Raw genomic sequence first — 24,733 nt, forward strand, 5'->3', positions numbered from 1 at the left:
TGATGGCTATTTATCTTGATTTTAGACCCTCAGATGGTGTCTTAACAGGCAGCAGGCACAAGTCTCTGAGGGCCCCGACTCCTGTCCCCCATCTTTAGAGCCCGAGACTTAAAGCTGAGGCTCTTGACCCACAGGAACAAAGAAGAGAGGAGTTGGGGGCAGCCAGCAGGGGGGCAGAAGCCTTTGAAAAAGGGGGACAGAGGGGCTCCTGGGTGGCTCAGTGGGTTAAAGCCTCTGTCTTCGGCTCAGGTCATGGTCTCAGGGTCCTGGGATCGAGTCTCACATCGGGCTCTCTGCTCAGCAGGGAGCCTGCTTCCCCCTCTCTCTCTCTGCCTGCCTCTCTGCCTACTTGTGACCTGTCTGTCAAGTAAATAAATAAATAAATCTTTAAAAAGCGGGGGGGGGGGGGCAGAGAAGCAAGGCCCTTCCCCCACTGCCCTTGGGCCTTGAAGGTGCCCCGCACCCCACCTGGCCTCCCAGCCCCGGCTTGCAATGTGCGGCTTCACCTGGGCCCCGTCAACCCCTCAGGCAGGAGGCAGAGGACTGGTGGCCTGTGTCAGGCCTGGCGCATGCAGGTGGCTTTGTGTGTGTAGCTCCCTGGGGCCGAGGCCCTGCTGTCGGGGTACCCGGACAGGGCCTGCTGGGCCCACGGGTGAAGTAAGAGTGGAAGATAGCAGCGGGGCTAGATCTGCCTTCCAGGCCCCAAGCAAGAGGCGGATGGAAAGAAGGACAAGCAGTCCTTCCGGCCTCCCTGACGCTGAAGTGGCTCTGGGTGCGAAGGGGCCTCACGCACAGGCCATGCCCCAGACAGCAAGTGGCTGGGGGTGACTGTGTGGCCAGGGCCTGGCTGTGCTTTGGGGTCAAAGGGAGGAGTGTGGGTAGAGCCACGGAGAGAGACCTGGACTCCTGACAAGCCAGCCCCTCCATGACTAGTCCAGCCAGACCCCCAGCTCCACGAGGACAGTCACTGCACACTCCATGTGGACGGACGATGACAGTATACCCACCCCCCAGCCCAACTGCCCAGTGCGGTTACCTGGCAGGTAGACATCGGCGGGCAGGCGGGACTGGCTATGGCTGCAGGCCTCAGGGCTGCCGTCCTGTAGGACGTTCTCGAAGGATGGCACTCGGCTCCCTGCAGAGGACAGGGCAGGTCAGAGGACCATAGGCAGAAGGTGGTCATTGACCCTCTGGTCAGGATCCCCAATAGCCTGTCTTCCCTCCCTGAGGACTCTGCAGCAGCTACGGGCCAGACCCTACCCCGACTCCCTCCTCTGCACTCAGGGCCTGAGAGGCCACGGTTTGCTCTTCGTTACTACTCTTCTCTCCCTACCCTGCTTCATAACGGAAACACTACATACTCCTGTTTACAAAAACAAGAAGGTAATAGATTGAACGTCTCCTGCTTCTCCTTCCACCTGGGCCAAGCGCCCTGCAGTGGGGAGCTAGTGTGGCCCGCATGCAGACAGGAGCAGCAGGTCCCCTCCGGCAGAAGGGGGGGGCCCGGGCCCTGGGACGGGCACACGCTCTGCCCAGGAAGGAAGGAATGGCAGGAGAGGGTCGGGCCCATTCTGAGGTAGGGAGCCTGCTCCTGGGAGGGACACGGGTCACTGCAGCACGATGCTGGCTGGGGAGCCTGCTGGTAAGGAGGGGGCCACAGCAACAGGGTGGCTGCAGGTTACTCCAGGGTCTCTACCATGCCAGCCAGCCAGCCACGGCTACTTTCTGCCTGTCACCTCCCAATTAAATGGCTGGGAGGGGGGGTGCCAGGGTGGCTAAGCCATAAAGCGTTTGCCTTCGGCTCAGGTCATGATCCGGGGGTCCTGGGACGGAGCCCCACATCGGGCTCCCTGCTCTGTGGGGAGCCTGCTTCTCCCTCTGCCCCTCCCTCTGCTTGCGCTCTCTCTGTCAAATAAATAAATGAATAAAATCTTTTTAAAAAAATGGCTGTGAGCCTCCTGCCACGCCCCCCAAGCCAGCAGAGGGAGGCCGGGGAGGCACCCCATTATATACCACAACCACCAGGAGGTCAGGGCCTGTTAGTGGCAGGTAGGACTCGAGCCCCAGCAGGCGCTCTGTGCTAACCCCCCGCCCCGACTCCAGACAGGTGCAAGGCAGACCCAGGGACACGCAGAGAAGGGGCCTGGCTAAGCTGTGCACCTGCACCCGGCGGTCCAGGCCACAGCCCAGGAGGGACCCTGAGTCTCTCCAGGTGCCAGAGGGGCAGCCCGTACGGGACACACACGAGCAGCTGGCTGCCTGCAGAATGACGGCCACAGCAAAGCGCTGGCTGGGCGTGAAGGAAAACCAGGCCGGCCGGGGCTTGTGCGCAGGGAGAGCTTGCAGTAAGGAGCGCGGGACGCCCAGGAGGGAGCCGGCCTGCGCTCCCCAGAACCGCAGCAAGAGCCGCCCGGGAGGCCTCCCTATAGCGAGGCCGCACACGCTCCTCGGGCAGAGGGCTTACCCTGCTTCAGGGCCGCTGCCTCGTCCACCTCCTCCGTGACAAAGCTCTAGGAGACAAGGACAAAGAGCATCTGCAGCTCTGGGGCCGCCAGCCCGGGACTCCCCACGCAGCCCCCCGCCCCGAAACGAGGTGCACCCCCCAGATGAGGAAACCAGCTGAGGCTGGCCCATGAGCAAGCGGTGGAGGGGAACTGGAGCACACTTCCCCCCAGGTCTGGAGTCCACCCCCACAGGCATTGGAGACAGGGTGACAGAAGGGGCTCACCTCGGGGGAGCTGCTGAGCGCCAGCCCCGCCCCACTCAGCGGGGGAGGGGCGTCCGAGTCCTGGGACAGCTTCTCCTCATCCTCTTCGTGGATGGGGGACGACGGGGACCGCAGGGTGCTGGGGACACAGAAGACGGGAGTGGAGGACGTGCGGAGGATAAACACCAGCCCACCACGGCCAACAGCACCCGTGGGTGAGACTGCACACCCAGAGGGCCCGGGGGAGGCGTGTGTGCCAGTAGAGACGGCGGCCGGACAGTCTCGGAGGCACAGGCCTGACCCCGGCTCTGTGGTTCCAGGGGCAGGAGAGCATCACAGCGGTAAAGCCCTGGAGCAGGGGGCAGGGGACGGGGACAAGAGAAACCCCTCGCTTCTTTCTGGATCTGGAGGGGCCCGGCCACGTGTGCAAGCCGCTGCGGCGTGGGGGTTTTACAGAACTTCCCCCTTTTCTTAAGAAAACAGCACCCGTGAAGAAACCAAGGGTATCATGCAGAGCAAGTAAGTCCAGCAGAGAAAAACAATTATTACTCGATCTCACTTCTATGTGGAATTTAAGAAACAAAACAGAGGATCATAGGGGAAGGGAGAAAAAAATAAGATAAAATCAGGGAAACAAACCATGTGACTCTTAATCATGGAACAAAGCGGAGGCTGCTGGAGGGGAGGTGGGTCGGGGTGGGGCAACTGGGGGCCGGGCAGGAAGGCGGGCATGTGACGGAATGAGCGCTGGGTGCTGTATGCAACTGATGAGCCACTGAACCCTTCCTCTGAAACTAACTTGAATTTGTTAAAAAATAAACACACGTGTGAGAAGAGGGAGCACGTGTCTCGCATCTGTCCAGCAGAAGCGTGACCAGGCAACGTGTCTCGCATCTGTCCAGCAGAAGCGTGACCAGACTCTCTGCTTGGTGGGCATAACAAGGGTGACAACATGCTCCTGGTTTCGTGGTGGCCCAGGTTTGGTGCCATAGCTGTTCACCCAGCAGGACGTGCCCATGCGACAGCCCCCAGGACGTCCTGGGACCCTGAGACTCAGGGGGTCTCATTGTGTCCCCTGTGGCCTGGGACAGGGAAGGAAGCTGGCCACTCGTGGCCTCTCCCAGGGCATCTTTCCAGCTGCTGTGCTCTGTGTCCTTTGCTATAACCGACCTTAGCTGTAACCTAACCTGCTACTGGTTCCGGGAGTCATTCCGGTGAATCACCCAACAAAACATTCTAAAACTAATGCCGCAAATACACCGGCTTTGTACTTCTTTGTTTTTTTAGTATTATATTTATTTAGAGTGAGGGAGCGTGCATGTGAGCAGGGGAAGAGCGACAGAGAATCTCAAGCAGACTCCCCACGGAGCGTGGAGCCCGATCCCGGGATCCCGGCATCCCAGGATCCCGGCATCCCAGGGTCCCGGCATTCTGGGATCCCAGGATCGTGACCTGAGCTGAAATCAGATCATGAACAAACCCAGCCACCCAGGTGGCCCCCTGCTTTGCACTTCTTACATGATACCACATGCTTCCCCGACCCTCGCCCCAGAGCAGACGTGTGGGTTCCCACGTACCATCCCCTAGAGGGAATCCCGGCACCAGCCTCACCTGTCAGGGGATTTGCTCCTTGGCTTGCCTTTCTGGTGGCTGCTTTCCAGGATCCGATCCATCCCCGCAAGTGGACAACTGGCCTGGGACAGGCCATCTGAGACGCCTGAGTAGGTGATCTCTTCATAAAGGGGGGCTGAAGGGATGGCCGGGGAGATGGCCCGTAGGCCGTTGAGCGCCTCAAGTAGGGAGATGGGCTCATAGCCAGGTGGGATGCTGTCAGAGCTCTGTGGGGACAAGAGTGGGTGAGGGACGGGCTGGCCACGCTCCCTGTCCGCTGCCCTGGGCCACAAAGCCCTAGACGCTGGCCTTGTGCCCCAGGGACACGCTACTCCCCCGAACCTGCCTTCGGACCATCTCCTGTCCACTCCACCTTCCAGGGACCTAAATCCCCCTCCCTCAGAGGGGCGCCCAGAACTCCAGAGCACCTCCCCAGGGCTCCCTCAGCCGTCAGCTGTAGCACGCAGCCTGGGATGCCCGAATGGCCCAATCTGCCGCAGATGGAGGAAGAGAGGCCACCTAGAAGAGCCCCCCCACCCCTGGTCTCGGCCAGCCCCCACCTGGCTTTCTGTTCCTGCCTGGCATGGGTGGAGAATGAGGGGTCAGAGAGAGAAAGGAGGCTCAGGAGCAGGTGGAGAGCAAAGCCATGCCAAAGGTGGGAGAGGCCAGTAGAGCCGCGTGTATTCTAGACCAGGGAGGGCCTGGCCCCGCAGGGAGCTTTGCCCAACACAGGCATCTGGCCCAACTCGAGATCCTCTGTGTGCCTGGAATAAGCATCCACTGAGAGGGACACGTGTTCCAGATGGTTCTAATGGGCACCCCTGGTTCAGAACCAGTCTTCCCCCCTTGCTGGGAGTGGAGCAAATCAATAGCCTGAGTCTTGCTTTCGGGTTAGTGTGGGGAGACGCCCAGCTGCCGGGAGATGTTAGGCCCCCAGGCCGTTGTGCAGGTTGGACAGCCACCTGCCTCGCTCTCACTACACAAGGCAAAGGGCAAATGCCCAGCAGTGCTCCCAGGGTGAAGCCCCCGCCTGCATGACCGCTCTGCTGGGAGGACGGGAGGGCAGCCTTCCAGGGTGGCGATGGGACCAGGGAAGGCAGAGGAGCCAGGGTAAGGGTTCCCTGCCCTCAGCGAGCACCTCCTGGGTCCCCTGGTCACCTGGGCCCATGGAGCCTTGCATCTGCTCCCAACGCGCCTTCCACTTAAAGGCCAGTAATACTATGAACCTCCTCATCCTCCAAACTGGAAAAACCTCCATCTCGGGGCTGGGCTTCCAGGGACTTCCACCGAAGTTCTGCCAAGGGACCACGAGGGTCAGCAGAGGCCCAGGTAGAGGCCCCCGCCTGCTCCCTGAGATGCAGGGAAAATGCCAGAAAACCACGTCCTTGGCCCAAAGAGCTAACATCCAAGGGGGAAAGAGCAGGGGATGCGGGACGACAAGCAAGCGCGAGGAAGACGGTTTGCAAAAACTAGCAGCAAGGGAGTTCCACCTCCAACATCATTCCACTGCCAGCAAGAAAAAAAAGGGAAACGAGGCCACTGGGGACCACGGGCAGAAGCAGAGCTGGCGAGAAGGGGCGGCCCGAGGCCGGCGCTGTTGCCGCCTGGCAGCGGGGATCAGAGACACTGGCTTTTTGCCGACAGACCTGGAGCTTTGCTTGTTCCACAAAACTCCCTTCCAGGGCAGGGACGCCGGGACTGGGGAGAGTGGATTTGACAGATTAAATTAACCAAACACGTTAGCCTGGGGTGAAAATGACTTCCCACAGTTGTCATTGGTTGAAATCATTAGGGCACGGGGCAAAGATGTGGCCATAGGGCCAAACACACTTACTGTTTCCCTTTTAGGTTTCTTGCTGGCCAGTGAGGCGGGGTGCGCCTTTGATTTTTTAAAGGGACACTGTCAAGATAAAAATCATACGTTTTACGACTGCCACCCCCCAAACGGCGCTGGAGCTGGCGGGCTGGGGGCCTCCCAGGTTTACTGGCCTCTAGGGGTGCCGTGAGCCTGTGCTTGGCAAGTGTAACCTGCACGTGAAGTCCGGGGACCTGGCCAAGTGCAAATTCTGCAGGGCCTGGGCCCAGACATCAATGTAACTCCCCAATTCTGCCGCCGGTTGAGCCCGTCCCTATCTCATTGCCCACTCATGGCCTGGGTCACCCCAAGAAGAAGGTCCTGGCCAACATACGCATGAGGCTGGCCAGGCGTTCCCCACGGTGGGCCCAGCTGAGCAGGGGAAAGGGACACCGCCCCCATCCCTCTAGGAGGCTCAGCACTGCCTCGTGAACTTATCACCAATGCCAACTAGAAGCGGCCGGGAAGAAAAACCAGCCCCAAATCACCCCCACTCCTCAAGGATCTATCTTAATGGTGTCACTGAAGAAAATCTGGGTTCTCTGTGGAACCACGTGGAAACCGCTCATACCGGGAATGTGGCAGAGCACAGGAGCCCATTCATTCAGCTACCTTAACCCTCTGCAGGGGAAGGCACAGGCCCTCTAGGACATGTGAAGCATACAACCCAAACCCGTCTGCCCAGCAGTGTGAGCAGCATCTCAGCTGTCTCAGGATAAGAGGGGTAAATGTGGGAAGGTCAGGCCGGATGCTCAGACTCCAGGGCAGGGCCTGGGAGCGAGGAGCACACACAAGCAGTAAGAAAACCCACCACCCATCCCTGAGCTCCCATCCCGCAGAACAATGACTCCAATCCCACGAACAAATCACATCTTAGGGCCACTCCTCTCTCCACTAAAACCACGTTGCTGGAAAAAATATTCAGTGTTTGTAAATCCAGCCAAACACCAAATCCACCGGAGGGCTGTTTCGGAAGGAGGAAGCCCTGATACCAACAGGGACCCAGCAGGCAAAACACACAGTCTGGCTGGCCAGGAAGAGTGGGGGTGACGGGGACCCCACCTCCGAGGCGGCCTTGCGTCTGCTCCAGGTGCGCGACCACAGCTTCAAATTTCAAAAGAGAAGCCAAAAATCTGAGTCCTAAGGAAACGTCCAGACTTGTAAACACTGGCTCAATATTCGGAATCACCACAGAGGCCAAACACATCACCCCCTGGCCCAGCGCAGAAGGCCACCTCGTGGATGCAAGAACCCAGGGTGTGGGTCCTTCTCCTCTAAGAATCACTGAGTCCAACAATGGACCCACTGGCTGCAAACAGTTGGGGCCGGCTGGGGCCCAGGAGCTCCAGACCTGGGGCTGCCCCTGCCTGTCCCACCCGCCCACTCCAGCCTCCCCATCCTGCCCCATCTCAGTCTCGTCGTGTCTCTCTGCCAATGTCTCAGTACTTACTTTTCTACTCTCATCCATGTCTGGGTCTCTCTCCATGTCTCTGTGACTCTGTGTCTCTGCCCATCTCTCTCCATGTCTGTCTCTGTCTCTGCTATGGTTCTGGGTCTCTTCATCTCTCTCTGTCTGCCCGTCTCTTGAGCCAGAAAGCCATCTCTCTCCCCAAAGCCCGAGTCCGTCTTCCCTCACGTGCCTACAAGCTCTACCTCACAGTTTCCCAGGAAGCAAGTGAAGTGGGTGGCTGTCAAGGTGCTCCCTGCCCCCGTGTCCAGGCTGGGCACCACCTCTCAGTGGGCAGAGTGGGGGGGGGGGGACATGTGACAGGCATCCGCTGGGCGGGACCTCACCTCCTGGAACCCACACAGTGGCCCTGGCTATCTGGCAGGTTGAACGATGGTGATGGATATTCAAATTCGAGGCAGGGATGCATGCCATCAGATGGCTCTTGTTCTCAGTGAAACTACAACACTCTCGAGACCTGGGGCTCACTGGGCCCAGCCTGGGTCACCCCTTCAACCTCACCACCACCTCTGGGGACCAAGGCTGGCCCATCAGGCAGATGAGGATGGAGAGAGCCAGCAGGCAGGGAGAGGCAGACAGTCTGGCCCTGCCTTTCCTTTCAGCCCCCGACCAGGGCCTCACAACATGGCCCCACTGGGAACCCGAAGCCGCCGTAACACGAAGGTAAGCCCTGAGGGCATCCAGACACCTGATGGGCTCTGCAAGTGGGCAGGGGCTTCCTCCAGACACCCTCCTCTCTGCCCCACAGCCCCCCAACACAGAGGAAAAAGGCACTTACTGAATGCTCATCGTGGTCCATGCTCTGGGCCAGAACAGGGCTGAAGGAAACGGGGGACAGGGCTCCTGGCTTCTTCCTCACCGCCCGGATCTGCAAAAGGGCCCGGAAGGCTGTGGCAGAGGAAAGGGCTCACATCAGGCAAAGGGCAGCCGGTTCCAGCACCACTGAGCCCCTCCAGGCTCCAGGGACATTGGCCACCTCCCCCTCCCCATCGGAGGTCCTAGAATAAGTTACTCCAAATCAGAGGCAAACAGAGTCACACAAGAACGCCCAGAAGGGAGACAGGTGAGGTTCAGGCGGAGCTTCTGGGGCAGTGGGCAGGGTGTCACCAGCCTCCCACAGGCCAAACCCCGGACCACACACACGATGGTGCGTCTGTGTCACACCTGGCGACCAGCTAAAAGCACCAGTGCACCCTGGACACTGGCCAGTCTCTTCCTGGAAATCATACCAAGGGCAGGCAGACGGACGTATGTGAATGCCCCTGACAGAACGATCTCTACAGAGGAAAACCAGCAGCAGCGACTGGGAAAGTTAGGGTGCAGGCTGCTGGCCGTCCTGGACCCTCAGCTGCCCTAACAAGAGGGTAGCGCTGATGAAAGTGCAGGTCGCGCACACCGCCAACAGCCGCACACCGTACCAGCACCCGCTGGGGCACCCACGTCCCCAGCTCTGATGTCAGCTGCCTCAGGCTGCAGGCTCAGAGACAAGGGCCCCGGCCCAGCTCGCCCAGCCCATGTGGGCCCCTAGGCCTCCACGCCCGGGAGACAGGGTCCGTGGGGAAGGCTGGCGTTCAGCTCCTGCTCCCCGGCTCCTCGCCTGTTCCTCACAGAGGAGAGGCTACTGGCCCTGCTGCCTGACCCTCCAGGGCTGGCACACCAGCCCCCTGCAGGTTCCCCCACCAACCCCTGAGGTCTCATCAGGGCTGGGCTCTGGACCCCCATGACCCCACAGCCTCATCTTTCACTGCCACATGCCCGGCCTGCCCTGTGGCCCCTGCACGCAGGTGTCTCTCCCAGGACAACCCGTTTAGACCCACACACCCCTTACTAGCTGTGAGCCCCGAGACAGCAAGAAGACAGGTGTGGCACTTGGGGCCGCATAGCCGCGCAGTGACTCAGGGGTGCGGGGTGAGGCACGAGGACCCCCAGGCGGCCCCAGGGACGCTGACTGGCGCACCAAGGGGTAAAAGGGCAGGAAGGCTTTCTCCAAAAAGCTATCCTTTCCCCACCAAATGGAAACCCGCAGCGCCCGGGGTGGGCTCACTTCTCTCCCGAAGCCTGGGCTCCCTCGCTGCCAGGATCCACCCACCAGCCTGACGCTCATTTTGACCCAGTGGGATTTGTTTTGCCCTGAGAATGTTTAGATTCCCTCCACCGGAAGACAAACACTTGAATCGGAATTAACTTGGAGAAAATGTCTACAGGGTTCCCAGGAACCTATCCCTCAGTCAGCTTTCCACCTCACCGGAACTATTTTTTTTAATCAAAAAACATTTTCCACATAACACTTCAAGACTGGATTTGCCGGCCAGTGTCTGTCCAGTTCCAATTTCACCACAAGCACCCACTCGGCCACATCCTTCCCAGCCGTTAACTCCAAAAGTCTAAACTCTGGAGGATGTCAGCCACGCACGTGCCAGCATGGTCGCCGTGGGTCCCCACCACCCGCACCCAGTATGGCATCAAGCTTGCTGTGCCCAGGGCAGGTGCCTGACAGCCCCCCGGCCCCCCGACAGCCCCCCCGGCCCCACTCACGCAGCCGGCAGATGGGGCAGTTGCTGGCCTGGTAGCGCAGCGTGTCCGCGCACGAGTTACACAGGCACAGGTGCCGGCACGGCAGGATGAGCGTGTCCCGCAGGTCCGACAGGCACACCACACACTCGTTGCTGTTGTCGCTGTTCTCCTCGTCCGAGGGCTGCAGGGGGACACCGAGGGTCCGAGTGTCGGCGGGTTCCCAAGGACCACAGGCGAGAGCTGGGACAGGGGTGGGGCCGGGAGGTGTTCCCATCCCTGGCCGCCCCGCCGGCTGTCCCCTGCTTCCCCAGAGGGAAGCCAGGTGAGTGGAGGAAGGTCCCGGCGGAGCAGCAGTCCTCAGGAGACGCAGCCCAGAGCCGAGCCAGCCGGTGCCCGCCCCAGGACAGAGACAAGGATCTGTGCCCCACCAAGAACTCTCAGGTCTCGTTCTACTCCTCAGAACCACAGAGAAAACACAGCAAAGACCCAACAGTACGGAGCACGGCCTTCACAGGGCACCCACTTACTGGGCTAAAACTGGAAAAATCTGGTAAGTCTAACTTATCTAATGAGCATCTGGATCAAGAGTCCACAAACAACAGCCCCACCACCTATTTCCGTACCCCAGGTTGGCCGGAAGCCAGCTCTGCCCCCTCATTTCTGAGTGGCTATGCTGCGAGTGCGTGATCTGGGCAATCGGGCACGGAGCGGATCCGACAGACGGCAAGTCAAGGTGGAAACACGTGTGCGCGGGCCGCTTAGGGACAGTCGGCCACCTGCGGCATGAACGCATAAAGCACACCAAGAGGACTCCTCGGAGTACAGGGGCCTGACCGAACTGCCCTGACTTCCAGCTTTCAGCCGGTCCCAGCTGTCCCAGAAGCTCGCGTGTAAGACTTCCAGAAACGTTTAAAAAGAGATGACAGTTTCCCTGTGCCTTTCAAATGATGACAAGGGTACAGGCTGATGCTCTGCCACCCTACCCTGGCCGCGCCAGACCACAGCTCTGTCAGCCACACGCTCCAGCTACACGCGGCTCGGGGGCGGGTCGGCTGGCAGGGGCAGCAGTGGCTCGCCCTGACGGGGTGGGAAGGGGCCCAAATGCCAGGCTGTCCCTGCCCACCTGACGGCTGGCGACCCAATGATGTTAAGAAGTCAAAGAATTTGCTGAAAAAAGAACTAAATGCCTACCGACTCTGATAACTCGTCTATTTATTCACTCATTACTGTTAATATTTTTAAGTCATCTCTACTCCCAATGGGGGCTTGAACCTGTAACCCCAAGATCAAGAACCGCATACCCACCGACCCCAAGAGCCAGGTGCCCCTCTCTACTAACACCTTTGAAAAATTAAGAAAAAATGGGCACGTGGGTGACTTAGTCTGTTGTTGTTTTTTTAAAGATTTTTACTTATTCGATAGACAGAGATCACAAGTAGGCAGAAAGGCAGGCAGAGAGAGGAGGAAGCAGGCTCCCCGCTGAGCAGAGAGCCCGATATGGGGCTCCATCCCAGGACCCTGAGACCATGCTGAAGGCAGAGACTTTAACCCACTGAGCCACCCAGGCGCCCCGTGGCTTAGTCTGTTAGACATCTGCCTTCAGCTTGGGTCATGATCCCGGTGTCCGAGGATCAAGTCCCGCACTGGGCTCCCTGCTCAGTGGGGAGTCTGCTTCTCTCTCTACCATTCTCCCCTGCTTGTGATCACTACCTCTTTCTCTCTCTCTCAAATAAGCAAAATCTTGAAAAAATAAATAAATAAAAATAGAATAAAAAATTATGGTAAAATGGGAGTCTGGGGTCCCAGGGCCTCCTGGGGAAGGCACACAGGGGGACCAGCTCATCTACCACCAGCTGACAGGGCCCTGGCCAGGGCTGGGGGCGGGGCGCAGGCCCCTCTGGGAGGCTTCCACGCAGGTGGAAAGGAAGCTGGGAGTGAGGTCCTCCTGCAGTCCCCGCAATGTCAGCACAAGCGCATACCTTTGTCTCCTGGTTGTTCTTGTTCTCGATGCCGTAGATCTCCTGCAGCAGGTAGCTGACCCGGTCCACCTGCAGAACAGAGAGGAATCTGGGCACCTGCCGGCTCCTACTCAAGGGCTCCGCTGCACCCACCTGGCCCAACACCACTTTCCAGGGGCCGGGCTCGGGTCCAGAGCAGGTGTGGTTTAAAGTTCTGTCCACCTGCTCCTCAGACAGTGGGCCCAGTGCTAGAACAGCAGAGAACCTGCTTCCTGCCCAACCCACCCAGTAGCCAGGGCCATGTGGTGGGGCCGGGGGGGCAGGGGAGAGTCCGGTGGTTCTGCTCACCAGGGGGCATGGAGCCAACCTGTATACAGGTCAGGCAACCGTACCCTGTGCCCACTTTACCATCCCCCTCCCCAGACAAAAACACTTTGGACCCACCCATCACCAGCTACACAAGAGTGACCAGAGTCAGACCTCACACTATGTTCAGAAGTGGTATGTTCAGAAGTAGCTCTATGGACGCAAACAGACCTTACCAGGCCGGACACGACTTGGGGCTACAAGTCAGTACTGCGACTTGGTGGGCACACACACGCAGCCAATGCAGGAGACCCGGACTTCCCAGAGCCCAGAGGATCCCTCCGGAGAGTGAGACTCTATGAGTGTTTACGTGTCTTTTAAATCAAAAGGGGTCACGATATTTCTTCTACCAGACTTACAATTTGCTTCTGCTTTAAAGGTTTCACAGAGAAGCTGCCGTCGACATGCTACAGGGAAGACAGACAGGTTAACTCAGTCACGCTGCACCACCGAGTGCTCCCGGCGGCAGGCTGAAGGCCCTTCCTCGGCCGTTCCACCTCCACCGCGGAAGGACGGAGCCCGGCCAGCTCTCTCCAAATGGGGGCCTCCGACTGGGCCTCGAAACTACCTGGAGGACTGCCTCCTGGGTCTTCCCAGCTCCCCGGGCAGGGGTCAAGCACACTCATGTTTACGACCATCAGGCAAGTTCTGACAACGGCCCAGAGCCCCCCAGCAGCAAGCAGCAGCACCTGGACGGCAAGAACTCGCACAGCCCACTTCTAACCCAGAAGGGCTTGGCTTCGTTGAGAAGACAAACGTGCACACACATACGTGTACAGAAAAGCCCCAAACCCTAAATACTCTTAAGAACTAAAGAGGGCGTTTGGTAGCATCTGGGGAAACACACCACCCAGAGGTCGAGGTCAGTGAAGACCTGAGATCTTGTGACAAGGCCAATTACCCCTCGCAATCCAGAGAGACACGGCATCTGCAGTGCAACGGAGTCCAGAAGGAAAGCAGTCTCTCCCTGTGCTCTACACTAGAGGTCCAGATGGAGCCGGCCATCGACAGCCCACCCAGCCCACCAGAGACACAATCAACAGCCACCATCTCTTCCGACAAGGCCAGGCTTGGGGAGCGCAGCTGGTGGGGGAGAGGCCCACCCTCTGGCCTGGGCGCCCCGTGCCACCACAGCCCCAGGGGCCCAGGGGAGCACGGGACAAATGGGCCACAGGGGCCTTGGGCCCAGCTGTCCTAACTCCCTGGGGAGTCTGGAAAGACCAGATTGCAGGAAGGAGCTGGGCGCTGCCCTCAACCTCTCAAGGCCGCAGACACACACTGGGCTGAGGAAGCTGGGGGTCTGCAGGATGCCCGCATGGGGTGTAAAGTCCAGAAACAGCAACCTGAGTCTGGTTTCCTCATGGGGGTCCCCGGTTCTTGTTCACCCAGGCCACAGGCTGGTGCCAGAAACACTTTACCACTGCAGGGTGCAGGCCAATGTCAAAGAGCCCTGGGGGTGGGGGACATCTGTCATGACATTCTCCAATAGGGAACGCGCCCACTACCTCCAGCAAGGGTCTCGGTGAGCAGGGATCTCCTCCCAACACAGCCAGGCACTTGCTTGCTACATGAACACATACGCACAACTGCTTGGCCCCCACGAACAGCAGTGATGGGGAACCAGAACCATCCCTAGACCCCATGGCAGCCTCACGCAGAGACGACGGTGAGACTGACCATTCTCTCCCCACTGTGGCCACAAAACACGAACAGCTGGGGAGACTGGGGACTCGGGTCTGCGTGGAAGAAAGGGGCAAACCTCGAAGTTCAAATACACATCAGGCAGAATGTAATACTAAGTGAATGCTTACATGTAAATGGTCTCTTTATACATGAGGCACCCGCAGTGCAGGGACTCCAGGAGGGCCTGGACGTCTTCTCTCTGCCACCAGAGAGGGTCTAGGGCCACGCCAGACAAGTGGCAGACCCCCAGCAACTTCCCCAGCGGGTTGATTCACTAAGCATCTACTGCACACCAAGGACACAACAAACAAGGGGCCCAGTTCCATCCTCACAACACAGGAGGACTAAGTGCCACAAGTGTCTGCCCCTGAAGTCTGAAAGGCCCCAGTGGGGAGTGAGGTCAATGTAGGCCTGTGGCACTGGGTGACACAGCTACCTGGAGGCGGGACAGAACACACCTGTGAGGACCAGGCCAGGCTGGGAGGTTCCAGTGGGCCTGTTTGGAAAGGCAGGGGTCCTGGGAGGTGGTAACCTGGATGATCCCCGCATATCCCAGAGAAAAGCTGGTCTGTGATGACAGCCCTCCACATGGGTGTCCAGGTCCATGCGGGCAGGTCAGAGGGCGTTCCTGAGGGGCTGGCCCCCTAAAACCCGCCCCCTCACCATACACTGGATGCCCTTCAAAAACCCAAAGGGAATGCTGCCTCGAGGCCCGGCCTCCTGGAGCCCGGAGGAGCCGGAAGGCTTCCCATCTGCTCCAAGCCTCTGGCATGAAGCCCACGTGGTCAAGCCCGGACCCCAAGTTCAGACTTCTAGTCTCAGACACCGCCCTTCTACCCATGCTCCCTGGTCACGGGCACAGCAAGGGGCAGGGAGGCACTTACCTTTTCAAAGGCGGCCAAGAGCACATGGGCATGGCCGGTCACTTCCACAACTGCCCGGGAGAGAGAGGAGGGAGCGGTCAGAGCCGGCCTCAGCCCCTCCTCTGTCCCCCACCCTGAACTTGTGCTTCTTAGCGGGAGCTTCCCTATGCTCTTCCTAGCGGGTGTTTTGGAGCCCCAAACCCGCAGGAGGATTGTCTTCATCTCGCCTTCCTCTGCCCGGGGGCCTGCTGCTCCTGCCAGCCATTCCTCCTCCCACATCACCTCAAAGTGCCTCCCGCTGGCTCTGCGCCGAGGAACATTCTGACAGGCCCGGACCCGGCGCTCCCAGGCTCCCGTGTCAGCCTGCCGCGCCGACAGCCCGCAGCACGGGACCCGCCCTGCTCCCCGCCCTGCTCACGCCCTCTCCGCTGTTCTCTGTCATCCCCGTGAGCGTGGGCGCCAGAACCCGAGGCCTGGCCAGCTGCTGTCACCGCCGCGGGAGCCAGGCAGCGGCAATTCCTGAGTCAGGAGAAGGAGCTGGAGAGAGGGCCCTGCAGCCCAGCCCCGAGACAGACAGTTTGGGGCTTAAACCCCACGGCCCTAAATGTGCTAAGTGGGCTGAGCGAACGTCTTTCATCACTTCTGGAATAAACTCCTCCTGCAGACTGAGGTGAGAAGGGTCCACAGCCCGGAAGGAAGAGGGACGGAGAAGGGCCGCTCACCGTCTCCTTCATCCACCACGGCCTGGATGACCACTGGAAACACGCCCCGGTCCAGATCGAAGTTCAACTGAGGAGAAAAGGAGGCGAGCACAGTCAGACTGAGCTGGAGGGTGGAGGCGCCGTGAGCAGGATAGCGACGCGGCAAGACAAAGACAAAATGGCCACGGAAGACAGCTGCGCACCTCTTTTCCCTTTTGGCAAAACATAAAAAATGACTGAGATGGCAAAGTCATGTAACTCAGTGGCACTAAGCGCATCTGTAAGGCCACGTCTATCAGGACCACCATCCTCTTCCAGAGCATTCTCACCATCCCAACGGAACCCTGTCCCCGCGACCACGCACCCTCCCCACTGGGTAAGCCCCACTCGACTGTGCATCCACGGATTTGCCCGGTCTGCACCTTTCACAGAAGTGGGACATCACAGCACGGATCTCTCCCACCTGGCTCGTTCACTGAGCACCACGCTTATGAGGCTCACCCACGCTGCACGGGCGTCAGTGCTTCCTCCCTGGACTGAGTACTCCTCCACTGTGCGGACAGCCCCTGCTCACCCATTCGCCTGCTACGGGACACGAGGGCTGTCCCCCTTCTGGATGCCCACGCACACCGGCAACGGTGTCTGAGTCCCAGGCAAACGGTGTTCAGCCTTGTAAAGAAAGTGCCTGGCTTGTCCCTACCAAGGGCAGAAGGGGCCACAGTGTGGCATGTAACTGAGCTCAAGGAGACACCATTCCCCTCACTTTTCCTTCTCCCTGGCTCTCTGGCCAAAGGCCACTCTTCTCCCCACACACGCAGTCTCCATATCTGCTCACCAGCAGAGGCCACAGGCCAGGACCCACAGGACAGAGGCGACCGGCGGAGGACACCCCAGGCAGGGGTGTAAGGGGAGGCCCACAAGGTGCCTGTGGGTCCCAGACTGCCAGGAGGAGCCAGGACTCGGAGGGACCAGGTACTGAAATCGAGTCTGACTCTACCACCTGAGCCTCAGTTTCCCCATCTGTAACACAGGGTGAAAAGCTGTGTCTGGTGCACGGGGCGGCTGAGAAAACACACAGCGAACACCAGCCATGCAAAGCCTCGCATGTTCAGGCAGCAAGAGCTGAAGAGGAACGTGGCCCCGGAGGACCTCACGGAGCGACACAGGGCACAGACTCCCAGGCACACAGGCCCCTGGGAGCCCACATGCACACCAGCTGTAGACAAGGAGGTGGAGGACGCGTTCAGGCCCCCCCAGTACTCAGGCCGGCTTCACGCTCGCTGCAGCCTCAGGGGAGAGGGCTCTACCACAGATATGCAGACTTTAAAGGAGGAGGACCTCTCTGCAAGGCCTCCCTTGCTCTGGGGTGACCCATGGGGGTGGCGGAGGTGATCACGTGAGACAGGAGATACAGGTCATCCACAGCTATCCATGGGACAGGGGCCCCTCTGCAAGCCTGTACCTGCCCTCCCCACCCTGAGTCACGGCACAGGGCTGCAACCATCCTGCAGTTATCCTGGTGACGCAGACGCTGGGTGACGTTCAGGCGCTGCCCTTATGAGGGCTCTAAGTACGCCCAGGAAGGGGAGCGTTCAGGTAAGAGCCCGATGGGGAGCAGAGGCCTGAACGTGCAGCCCGCTCGCTCCCGCACATTGCGTCAGTTTCTGGAACAAAAGCCCTGTGCTCCCGAAGGCCAGGCGCTCAACAAGCAGCTCCGTGCTCTGCAAAGCCGGGATGACCAGTGCTATCCTCCCTCGCACACCGAGTGCGGCCCGAGCACCCACAGCCGGTCGTGTTCTGCTGGTCTGAGGAGGCCTGCATGGTGACCCCACCAGCAGCCAGTGACCCCTGCCCTCCTCTCTGGTCTCATGGCACCATGGGGCGCACAACGGACACACCCCCGTCTTCCTCTCTGCGGTCGGACTGAGCTGTGTTTCTGCCGCTCAACCAAAACAGTCCCGCTGCAGATACCGTCCGAAGGCTCCGAGGCAGCAGGTCCGCCGGCGGCCCCCATGAGCACTCAGCTCGGCGACCACGTCCACGGAGCCCAGCGCGGCGACCGACGCTCGGCACTCCTTCCACGCACTCAGTGAGGCCTGAGAGAAGACCCGCCCTGGCCAGCCGGGGCTGGGGCCAGGGGACCACGACAGGAATGAAGGGACACGGGGCCCCAGCTCTCCCCGGCACCTGGGCCCGGGCCCCGCGCCCCTCGAATGCCCGGCCACGACAACCCTCCACACGAGGAGCGGCCACCCCCTACCCACCAGCCAGATACCTGGCCTTGCTGCCATCGCCAGAGCTGCGGCCACGTCACACCAGAGGGACCGGGCAGTGTGGGGACTCGGGGGCGAGAACCATCTCCCCTAAAACGCTGTTCCCCAGAGCTCTGCACCCGACTCACTCCCTGGAGCTGAGTACGCGGTGGGGGGCGGGGGAGGGGGCAGAAACTCCCACCCACCCGCGTCTGAGGGAGACATTAATTTTTAATGCAGGAAGAGAGACTTCTCTTAGGAAAGAGCGGCCATCCCGGTCAGGTGAAGAGCCGGGCACCTGACGCCGGGAGGGGCCACACCAGGTTCTCGAGCTCGGGCCTCCTCTTCCCCGACACCAGCACGGGTGGGAGCCTTGCCCCACGGCACCTCGGGCTCGACCACTGCACAGGAGCTTCCAGATAAGGGTCTTTGCCAGCCCCGGGCCAGATGGACACCGGGAAATAGAAGCAAGGCAAAGGACGGAAGAGCAGGGATGTGGCTCTCACTGAAATGAACGGAAGCCGGAGGGAAATGGAAGGGAAACCCAGCAAAGAAGCCACTCCAGCCACCAGGCCATCTCTAAGACGTCCACGACATGATTCAGTAAATAAAGTTATGCATGAGTAGGGATGGCGGAATATGGGAAATCTCCATGCCTTCCTCTTAATTGCGCTGTGAACCTGTCTTAAAAAGTCTTTAAAAAAAAAAATTAAAGGGGAGCTGAGTAACTCATGATTTTGGCTCAGGTCGTGATTTCAGGGTCCTGACATCCAGCCCAGTGCTAGGCCCTGGGCTCAGCAGGGAGTCTGTTTCTCTCCCACTTTCTCCCCCTTTGTTGCCCCTCTCTAAATAAATAAGTTGTTTTAAAAAATAAATTATTTGGGGGCCCCTGGGTGGCTCAGAGGGTTAAGCCTCTGCCTTCAGCTCAGGTCATGATCTCAGGGTCCTGGGATCGAGCCCAGCATCGGGCTCTCTGCTCAGCAGGGAGCCTGCTTCCCTCTCTCTCTGCCTGCTGCTCTGCCTATTTGTTGATCTCTCTCTTTGTGTCAAATAAATAAATTAAAATCTTTAGAAAATAATAATAAATTATTTTAAAAATACTTTGAGAGTGAACAAGCATGAGCAGGGGATGGGGACAGAGTGGAGAGGGAGAAGCAGACTACCCGCTGAGCAGGGAGCACAATGTGGGGCTCGATCCCAGGACCCTAGGAAGATAACCTGAGCAAAAGGCAGATGCTTAATTGACTGAGCCACCCAGGCGCCCCAATAAAGTAATTAATTAAATTAAATTAAATTAAAAAGCAAGCCATAGCCAAGAAAAATGAAAACATACATCCACACACAAATTTGTATAGCATTGTCCGTTTGTCTCCCAAAGCTGGAGACAACCTAAACGCCCAACCACAGATGAACAGATAAACAAAACATGATCCAGCCACACTGGGGGTATTACGGGCCACAGGAAGGAACAAAGTACTGAAAGCTGCTACCACGTGGGTGAAGACATGGTGCTCGGGGACAGAAGCCAGGCACAAAAGGTCACACACTGTACGAGTCTGCTTATATGAAACGTCCCGAACAGGCCAATGCAGAATGACGAGCGGCTGTCGGAGGCTGAGGGGAGGCACGGGGAGGGACTGCTGGTGGGCACAGTGATTCTTGGGGGGGTGACAAAATCGTCCCGCAGTCGGACAGCGCCAATGGCTACACCACTCTGAATACGGACCCTCTTAAGCTTACAACAGGGTTTCGGCTTGAGGAGCCCCTGGCAAGCTGAAGATACCAGAGGCTGGAACCGCGCTCACTTCCGTCAGCCTCCCACAGAGCCTGCTGCACTGGGAAGCGCTGAGTAGCTCGTGTAATACACTGAGTTCTGCGCCGAGGGAGAGAAACAGAAAGGCGGTCAGTCCGCGGGCCGTCTCTGGTCGTTTCCCCCCGTGACAGCGTGGCTGACCGGGAGCTGCGGCTCCTGCCGCTCACACCACCAGAGAGGACCGAGCTACAGACTGCTAACCCGGCGGGAGCCAGTACTCCAAAATTCGAAGTATGATTTCGACCAAGTGTGTATCACTTTCGTGCCAGCGTGAAGCTGAAAAATCAAAGATAAACCATCTTAAGTCGAGGGCCATCTATCTGGTAAATATCACTGAACTGTACACTTTAAAAGGGCTAACTGTGGGGCATCCGGGTGGCTCAGGCGGTTAGGCGACTGCCTTCGGCTCAGCTCATGATCCTGGAGTACCAGGATCGAGTCCACATCAGGCTCCCTCTGACCCTCCCCTTCTCATGCTTTCTCTCTCTCTCTCTCTCTCTCTCTCTTGCAAATAAATAAATTGAAAAAATAAAATAAAATTTTAAAAAGGGCTAACTGTGGGGCACCTGGGTGGCTCAGATGGTTAAGTGTGGGCCTTTGGCTTAGGTCATGATCTCCAGGTCTTCGGATCGAGCCCTATGTCAGGCTCCCTGCTCCGTGAGGAGCCTGCTTCTCCCTCTGCCTCTCCCTGCCGCTCCCCCTGCTTGTCTGCTTGTGCTCTCTTTTGTCAAATACATACATACATACATACATACATACATACATCTTTCCAAAAAAAAAAAGAAGAAGTGAGCTGATCTGAGAACACGTTAGCTGAGGAGATCATCCGAGAAGGTGAAGACGAGGAAGGGGTCCTGGGATAAGTCCACATGAGACAGGCCCACGTGGCTGCCCACCACACCCTCTGCACCTGCCACCACCCCCGCCACATCCACCGTGCTGCACACCGACAAGTTGCAATGTGGGCCCCTGCTGCTCCAAGGAAGGAAAGGGGGTCCCCCCATGTAGCACTTCAAACTGGTTTATGAGCCAAGTGTGCCCCCAAGACAAATGACCTCACCAGGAGTCGGGAACCCAAACTGTCCATCTGACTCAGCACATCTGCAAACACGCAAGGATGTGTTTTGCAGCCGAAATGCCAGCCAAGGAGTTGCCCTATGAGCAGAGGTCACCAAAGTGAGGTGCAGCCTGGGCCCAACCCTCCCCACAGGCAACCACAGGGTGGGGGTACCCACTTGTCTGCCCAACCCCCTCTGCCCACCCAGCCCCCTCCCTTCTTTGGGGAGAGGCTTTCCCCCTTTCACAGGAGGGTGGGCAGGACCACAGGTACCTGCTGGGTACCCCAACCAGGAGTGTGGACGTGCAGGAGTGGACCTGACGGAATGGGACTGGGGGCGAGGCTCCAGTAGCCCCATCCTGCTTTCAGAGGACTTTCTCACCTGAGTGACACAATGGCAGTTTCTGCTGCTTGCCATCAAAGCACCCTGACAAGCAAGCACACACGCAGCCAAGAGCAAACACCGTGGTGCGGCCTTCCCCTTCTGACACCATCCACCAGCCCCAACCTTCCTGCCCAATTCCTACGCCACCCATGCCCCACTGCCCCCGTTTCTTCCCCCCGATTTATTTTAGTGATATACAACTGCCGTCTTCAAAAAAAACTACAGAATTCAGCTAAACGAGAGCAGCCTGATACAAAAGGCCACATATTGTATGACTCCATTTATATAAAACATCCAGAAAAGCCAAATCCGTCCAGAAAGTAGAGTAATGTAGGGGCTGAGGCTAGGAACAGGGATGAACTATGCATGGGCATGAGGGATCCTACTGGAAGGATGGAAATGTTCGAGAACTGGATTGTGGTGACCATGGCCATGTAAATTACATCTTAACAGGCCTGCTCAAACAATTCAGACATGAATCCAGTGCTGGCACACACACCATTCACGTACTGCCTGTATATGTGTGCGCACGCATGTGTTCTAGAACTCTGTCCTATCCCAAGATAGGACATCTGTTACAGAGGTGAACCGCGGTGCCCACATCATGCAGACCGATGGCTCCCATGACCTCAGTGAACAAGCAATCACGGACACACAGACTGTTTCCACTTTTCTGCTACTACAGACAAAGCTTCCATCACCATCCCTCACATGACATAAATTACCGACCCCAGCTACGGAACCACAGGGTGGAAGGGTTCAGTCGTGCTGCAGTCCTATGGCCCCGACAAGGCACCAAAGCCGGGTACCGCAGCCTGTAGCTGCCCCGACACGTGACTTGAACGCCACTCTTGGGTCTGGCACACGCCCGACGGGGCACACGGACCCAGGGCAGCAGCCACTCCGGATGCGTAGCACTCACATGAGGAATCTGAGCACACAGGCCCCGAGGGGCTCGTCCCCTGCCACAAGGGGCAGGGAATTCTGGAAAGGGGCCGGGGCCAGGGCCAGAGGGGCCTGCCCAGAAGCTTACCTCATCATCCTTCCACTCGGAGAAGTCGATCTTGAAGGAGGGCAGGGAGAACTGCTGGCTCACCCCCCTCTTGTAGTGGGCGGTCTCGGACTGCAGGGCGGGGCTCTTGGGGCTGTACCTGAAGGGGCAGAAAGGCCGCTGACCCTCGGCCGAGAGCACACGGTCTGCTGTGCCCGGTCCTCAGGCCGCAACCCCCCACCCCGGAGCACAGGGGCCTCTGATGTGGGGGCTGGCAGGAACCAGGCTTTCGGGAGCCAGCGAAAATAGGACGTGCAGGACCCACACTTTCCTTCTCCTCCTGCAAGTGCCAACCGTCCTCTGGCGGGCCAGGGCCCTCAGCCTGCCACCAGCTTCGGCGGCCTCGTTCTGCTCACCGCCAGCTCTGCCTGGAGCCTGCCTGGTGACAAGTCCTCTAGAGCCCACAGCTGCCCGGTAAATAAGTGCCTTTCCAGACCCAGCTACACCTTTCCATTTGGCTTCTCTGACGTGTCTCCTCTGCCGCACAAACACGGTACAGACACGAACACCGCGGGCGGCGTGCCCCACAGCCCACCCTCACGCGCACTCCCCGCCGCCTGCATCTCTGCGCCACCCACAACCCACGCCGGAAGGCACGGGTGTCTGCTCTCCCACGATCAAGGGCCTCTCGGCCCACGCGTGCTCCCTCACTACGGTCAGTCCCGGCGCTGTCCTCTGACCGTCACATGCAGAGGCCCGTGCTCTGCAAACACCGAGAGGCCTTCAGTGCGGGGTGAACGCCAGACGGTCCCCAACACCCTGCTGTTGCACACAAGGCCTCCAGGACCCTCTTCTACATCCACCCCAGCCGCACACACATGCACCTTCCCAGAGAAGGAACAACGGGGTCAAAGGGCGCTCACACTTTCCATTCTGACCAACTCTGGCTTCTCCCCATTCCTGATCCCGACACACAACCCTGACAAAGCTTCCTCCACCGGCCCCACACCCGCCATTCCTGAGGCCATTTCTCAGTCTCTTAGACAAAAGACACTCTGGAGAGCCTGAGACGCTGGTGGCTGGTGGGGGAGCTGTTCTCGTATGCCGAGAGAGAGAGAGAGAGAGAGCGAGCGAGCTCCTCTGCCCGCCAGAGGCCCTTCTTTCCCTGTGAGAAGCCAGGCCTCAGCCCGTGGTAAAGACACAGGCTAGGACTCTACTGCCATGCAAACCTGGGCTTTTCTCTGGGACCTCAGATCTGCCCCCTTTCTGGCCTGTCAGAAAGCAGGGAGGCGATCAGGGAATGCAAAGAGAATTCCCAGGCTAAGGTAAAGGTCCCTGGGGACAGGCTTCTGGGTCCTGGAATATTCCTACTTCTCTTTGTTTCGGTGACTTCTGAGCTCACACCACTGAACACCAGCAAACTCGGAAGGGAAGCGGACCCCCAGCCACTCCTGCCAGCTCTCAGGAAGGGGAGAGAGCAGCATTTCTCTCCCCCAGGGAGAGGAGTCCCCCAGGAGTCCAAGACACAGGCTCCAGGGGCAGCTATGCCCTTTGCTCATGTGTCTACTGTCCTTCTGGGAGCAGCAGACCCTCTTCTCAAGCATATGGCACCTCTTACTGTGCCCAAGTGTGACACAGACAAAAGCTGGAGTGTGGGGTGGGTGGGCTGCTCGCCAGGTCCCTTGCCCCTCTCTGTGGCAGGCAAATGAGCAGAAAAGAGAGAACACGGAAGCCTCATCCAACCGTTGGGGCACTGTGGCCCTCCCACGTGTCCTCTCACCTCCTAGTCAGGGGCCAGAGCAGGTGACCGTGGCTGAGGACAAAGATCAGGCAGGCAGAGTCACAAGGCAAGAGCCCACGGGACACCAGGAGAGCCACAGAGGGACCCGAATGGCGACATCAGCGACAGCACCCGCAGGGCATTGTGCTCGCCTCTGGGGGGAAGGCCCCCAGATACTCCTGGATCTTCTCATTCTTGGCTTATGGTAAGAACACATTTTTAATGGCTTGTATCACTGAAAAAACTAAATTAATCCAATGTTTGGGTCAGTGTGGAGCCTCAAAAAAGGAAGTATAGGAAAAGGAACCTTGCCTTCTGGTTGCTGCCAGGGAGGGTACGAGTGGGGGGTGGGTGAGAAAATGGGGGGTGGTAAGGGCAGCCCCTCAGGGGCCCAGACCCCAAGCCCCGTGAGCCCCATGGAGGACACAGCATTCACTCCCTGCAGGGGCTGCTCCCCACCAACCCCCACCTCTGCGTTTTCTCTAGTAGCAGCAGCAAGGTCCTTACACCACGTAGAAGAGGGCCGCTCCAGCCACTCTCACCCCCAACTGAGGAAACTGAGGCACAGGCGGTCCCATGCCGGGAGCTGCTTGGCGGGTGCAGGGCAGGGCCAGCACCTGAAGCCTGAGCCCCAGTCCCCGGGCCAATCAGGCCCTCCGGTGGCTTTCCCCAACAGGACCCAAGCAGGCACGTTTTCGCTGGTCTGTCCCAGTCTATGGTGCTGCTGTA

At 58.9% G+C, this 24,733-nt stretch overlaps 1 protein-coding gene across 7 annotated transcripts in view; it reads right to left on the minus strand.

The window, feature by feature from the left end:
* MGRN1 (mahogunin ring finger 1) overlaps nt 1-24,733 on the minus strand; it is a 55,268-nt gene that overhangs the window by 6,648 nt on the left and 23,887 nt on the right. For 4 of the 7 annotated variants that reach the window (XR_013968373.1, XM_080829746.1, XM_080829747.1 and 1 more), the window contains exons 5-16: nt 22,267-22,384; nt 15,748-15,814; nt 15,047-15,096; nt 12,839-12,886; nt 12,135-12,203; nt 10,177-10,336; nt 8,420-8,529; nt 6,153-6,218; nt 4,319-4,545; nt 2,729-2,846; nt 2,465-2,510; nt 1,037-1,135 (exon numbers count right to left, since the gene is read on the minus strand). Coding sequence is in view for 5 of the 7 variants with exons in the window: in XM_080829746.1 (XP_080685872.1) it covers nt 1,037-1,135; nt 2,465-2,510; nt 2,729-2,846; nt 4,319-4,545; nt 6,153-6,218; nt 8,420-8,529; nt 10,177-10,336; nt 12,135-12,203; nt 12,839-12,886; nt 15,047-15,096; nt 15,748-15,814; nt 22,267-22,384 (1,178 nt within the window). In the remaining 2 variants the exon portion in view is untranslated. The remainder of the gene's footprint in view (nt 1-1,036; nt 1,136-2,464; nt 2,511-2,728; nt 2,847-4,318; nt 4,546-6,152; nt 6,219-8,419; nt 8,530-10,176; nt 10,337-12,134; nt 12,204-12,838; nt 12,887-15,046; nt 15,097-15,747; nt 15,815-22,266; nt 22,385-24,733) is intronic. The other 3 variants (XR_013968372.1, XM_080829749.1, XM_080829750.1) reach the window with 1 other exon arrangement.

This window comes from Martes martes, assembly GCF_963455335.1.
Source record: "Martes martes genome assembly, chromosome: 18".
Lineage (NCBI taxonomy): Eukaryota > Metazoa > Chordata > Mammalia > Carnivora > Mustelidae > Martes > Martes martes.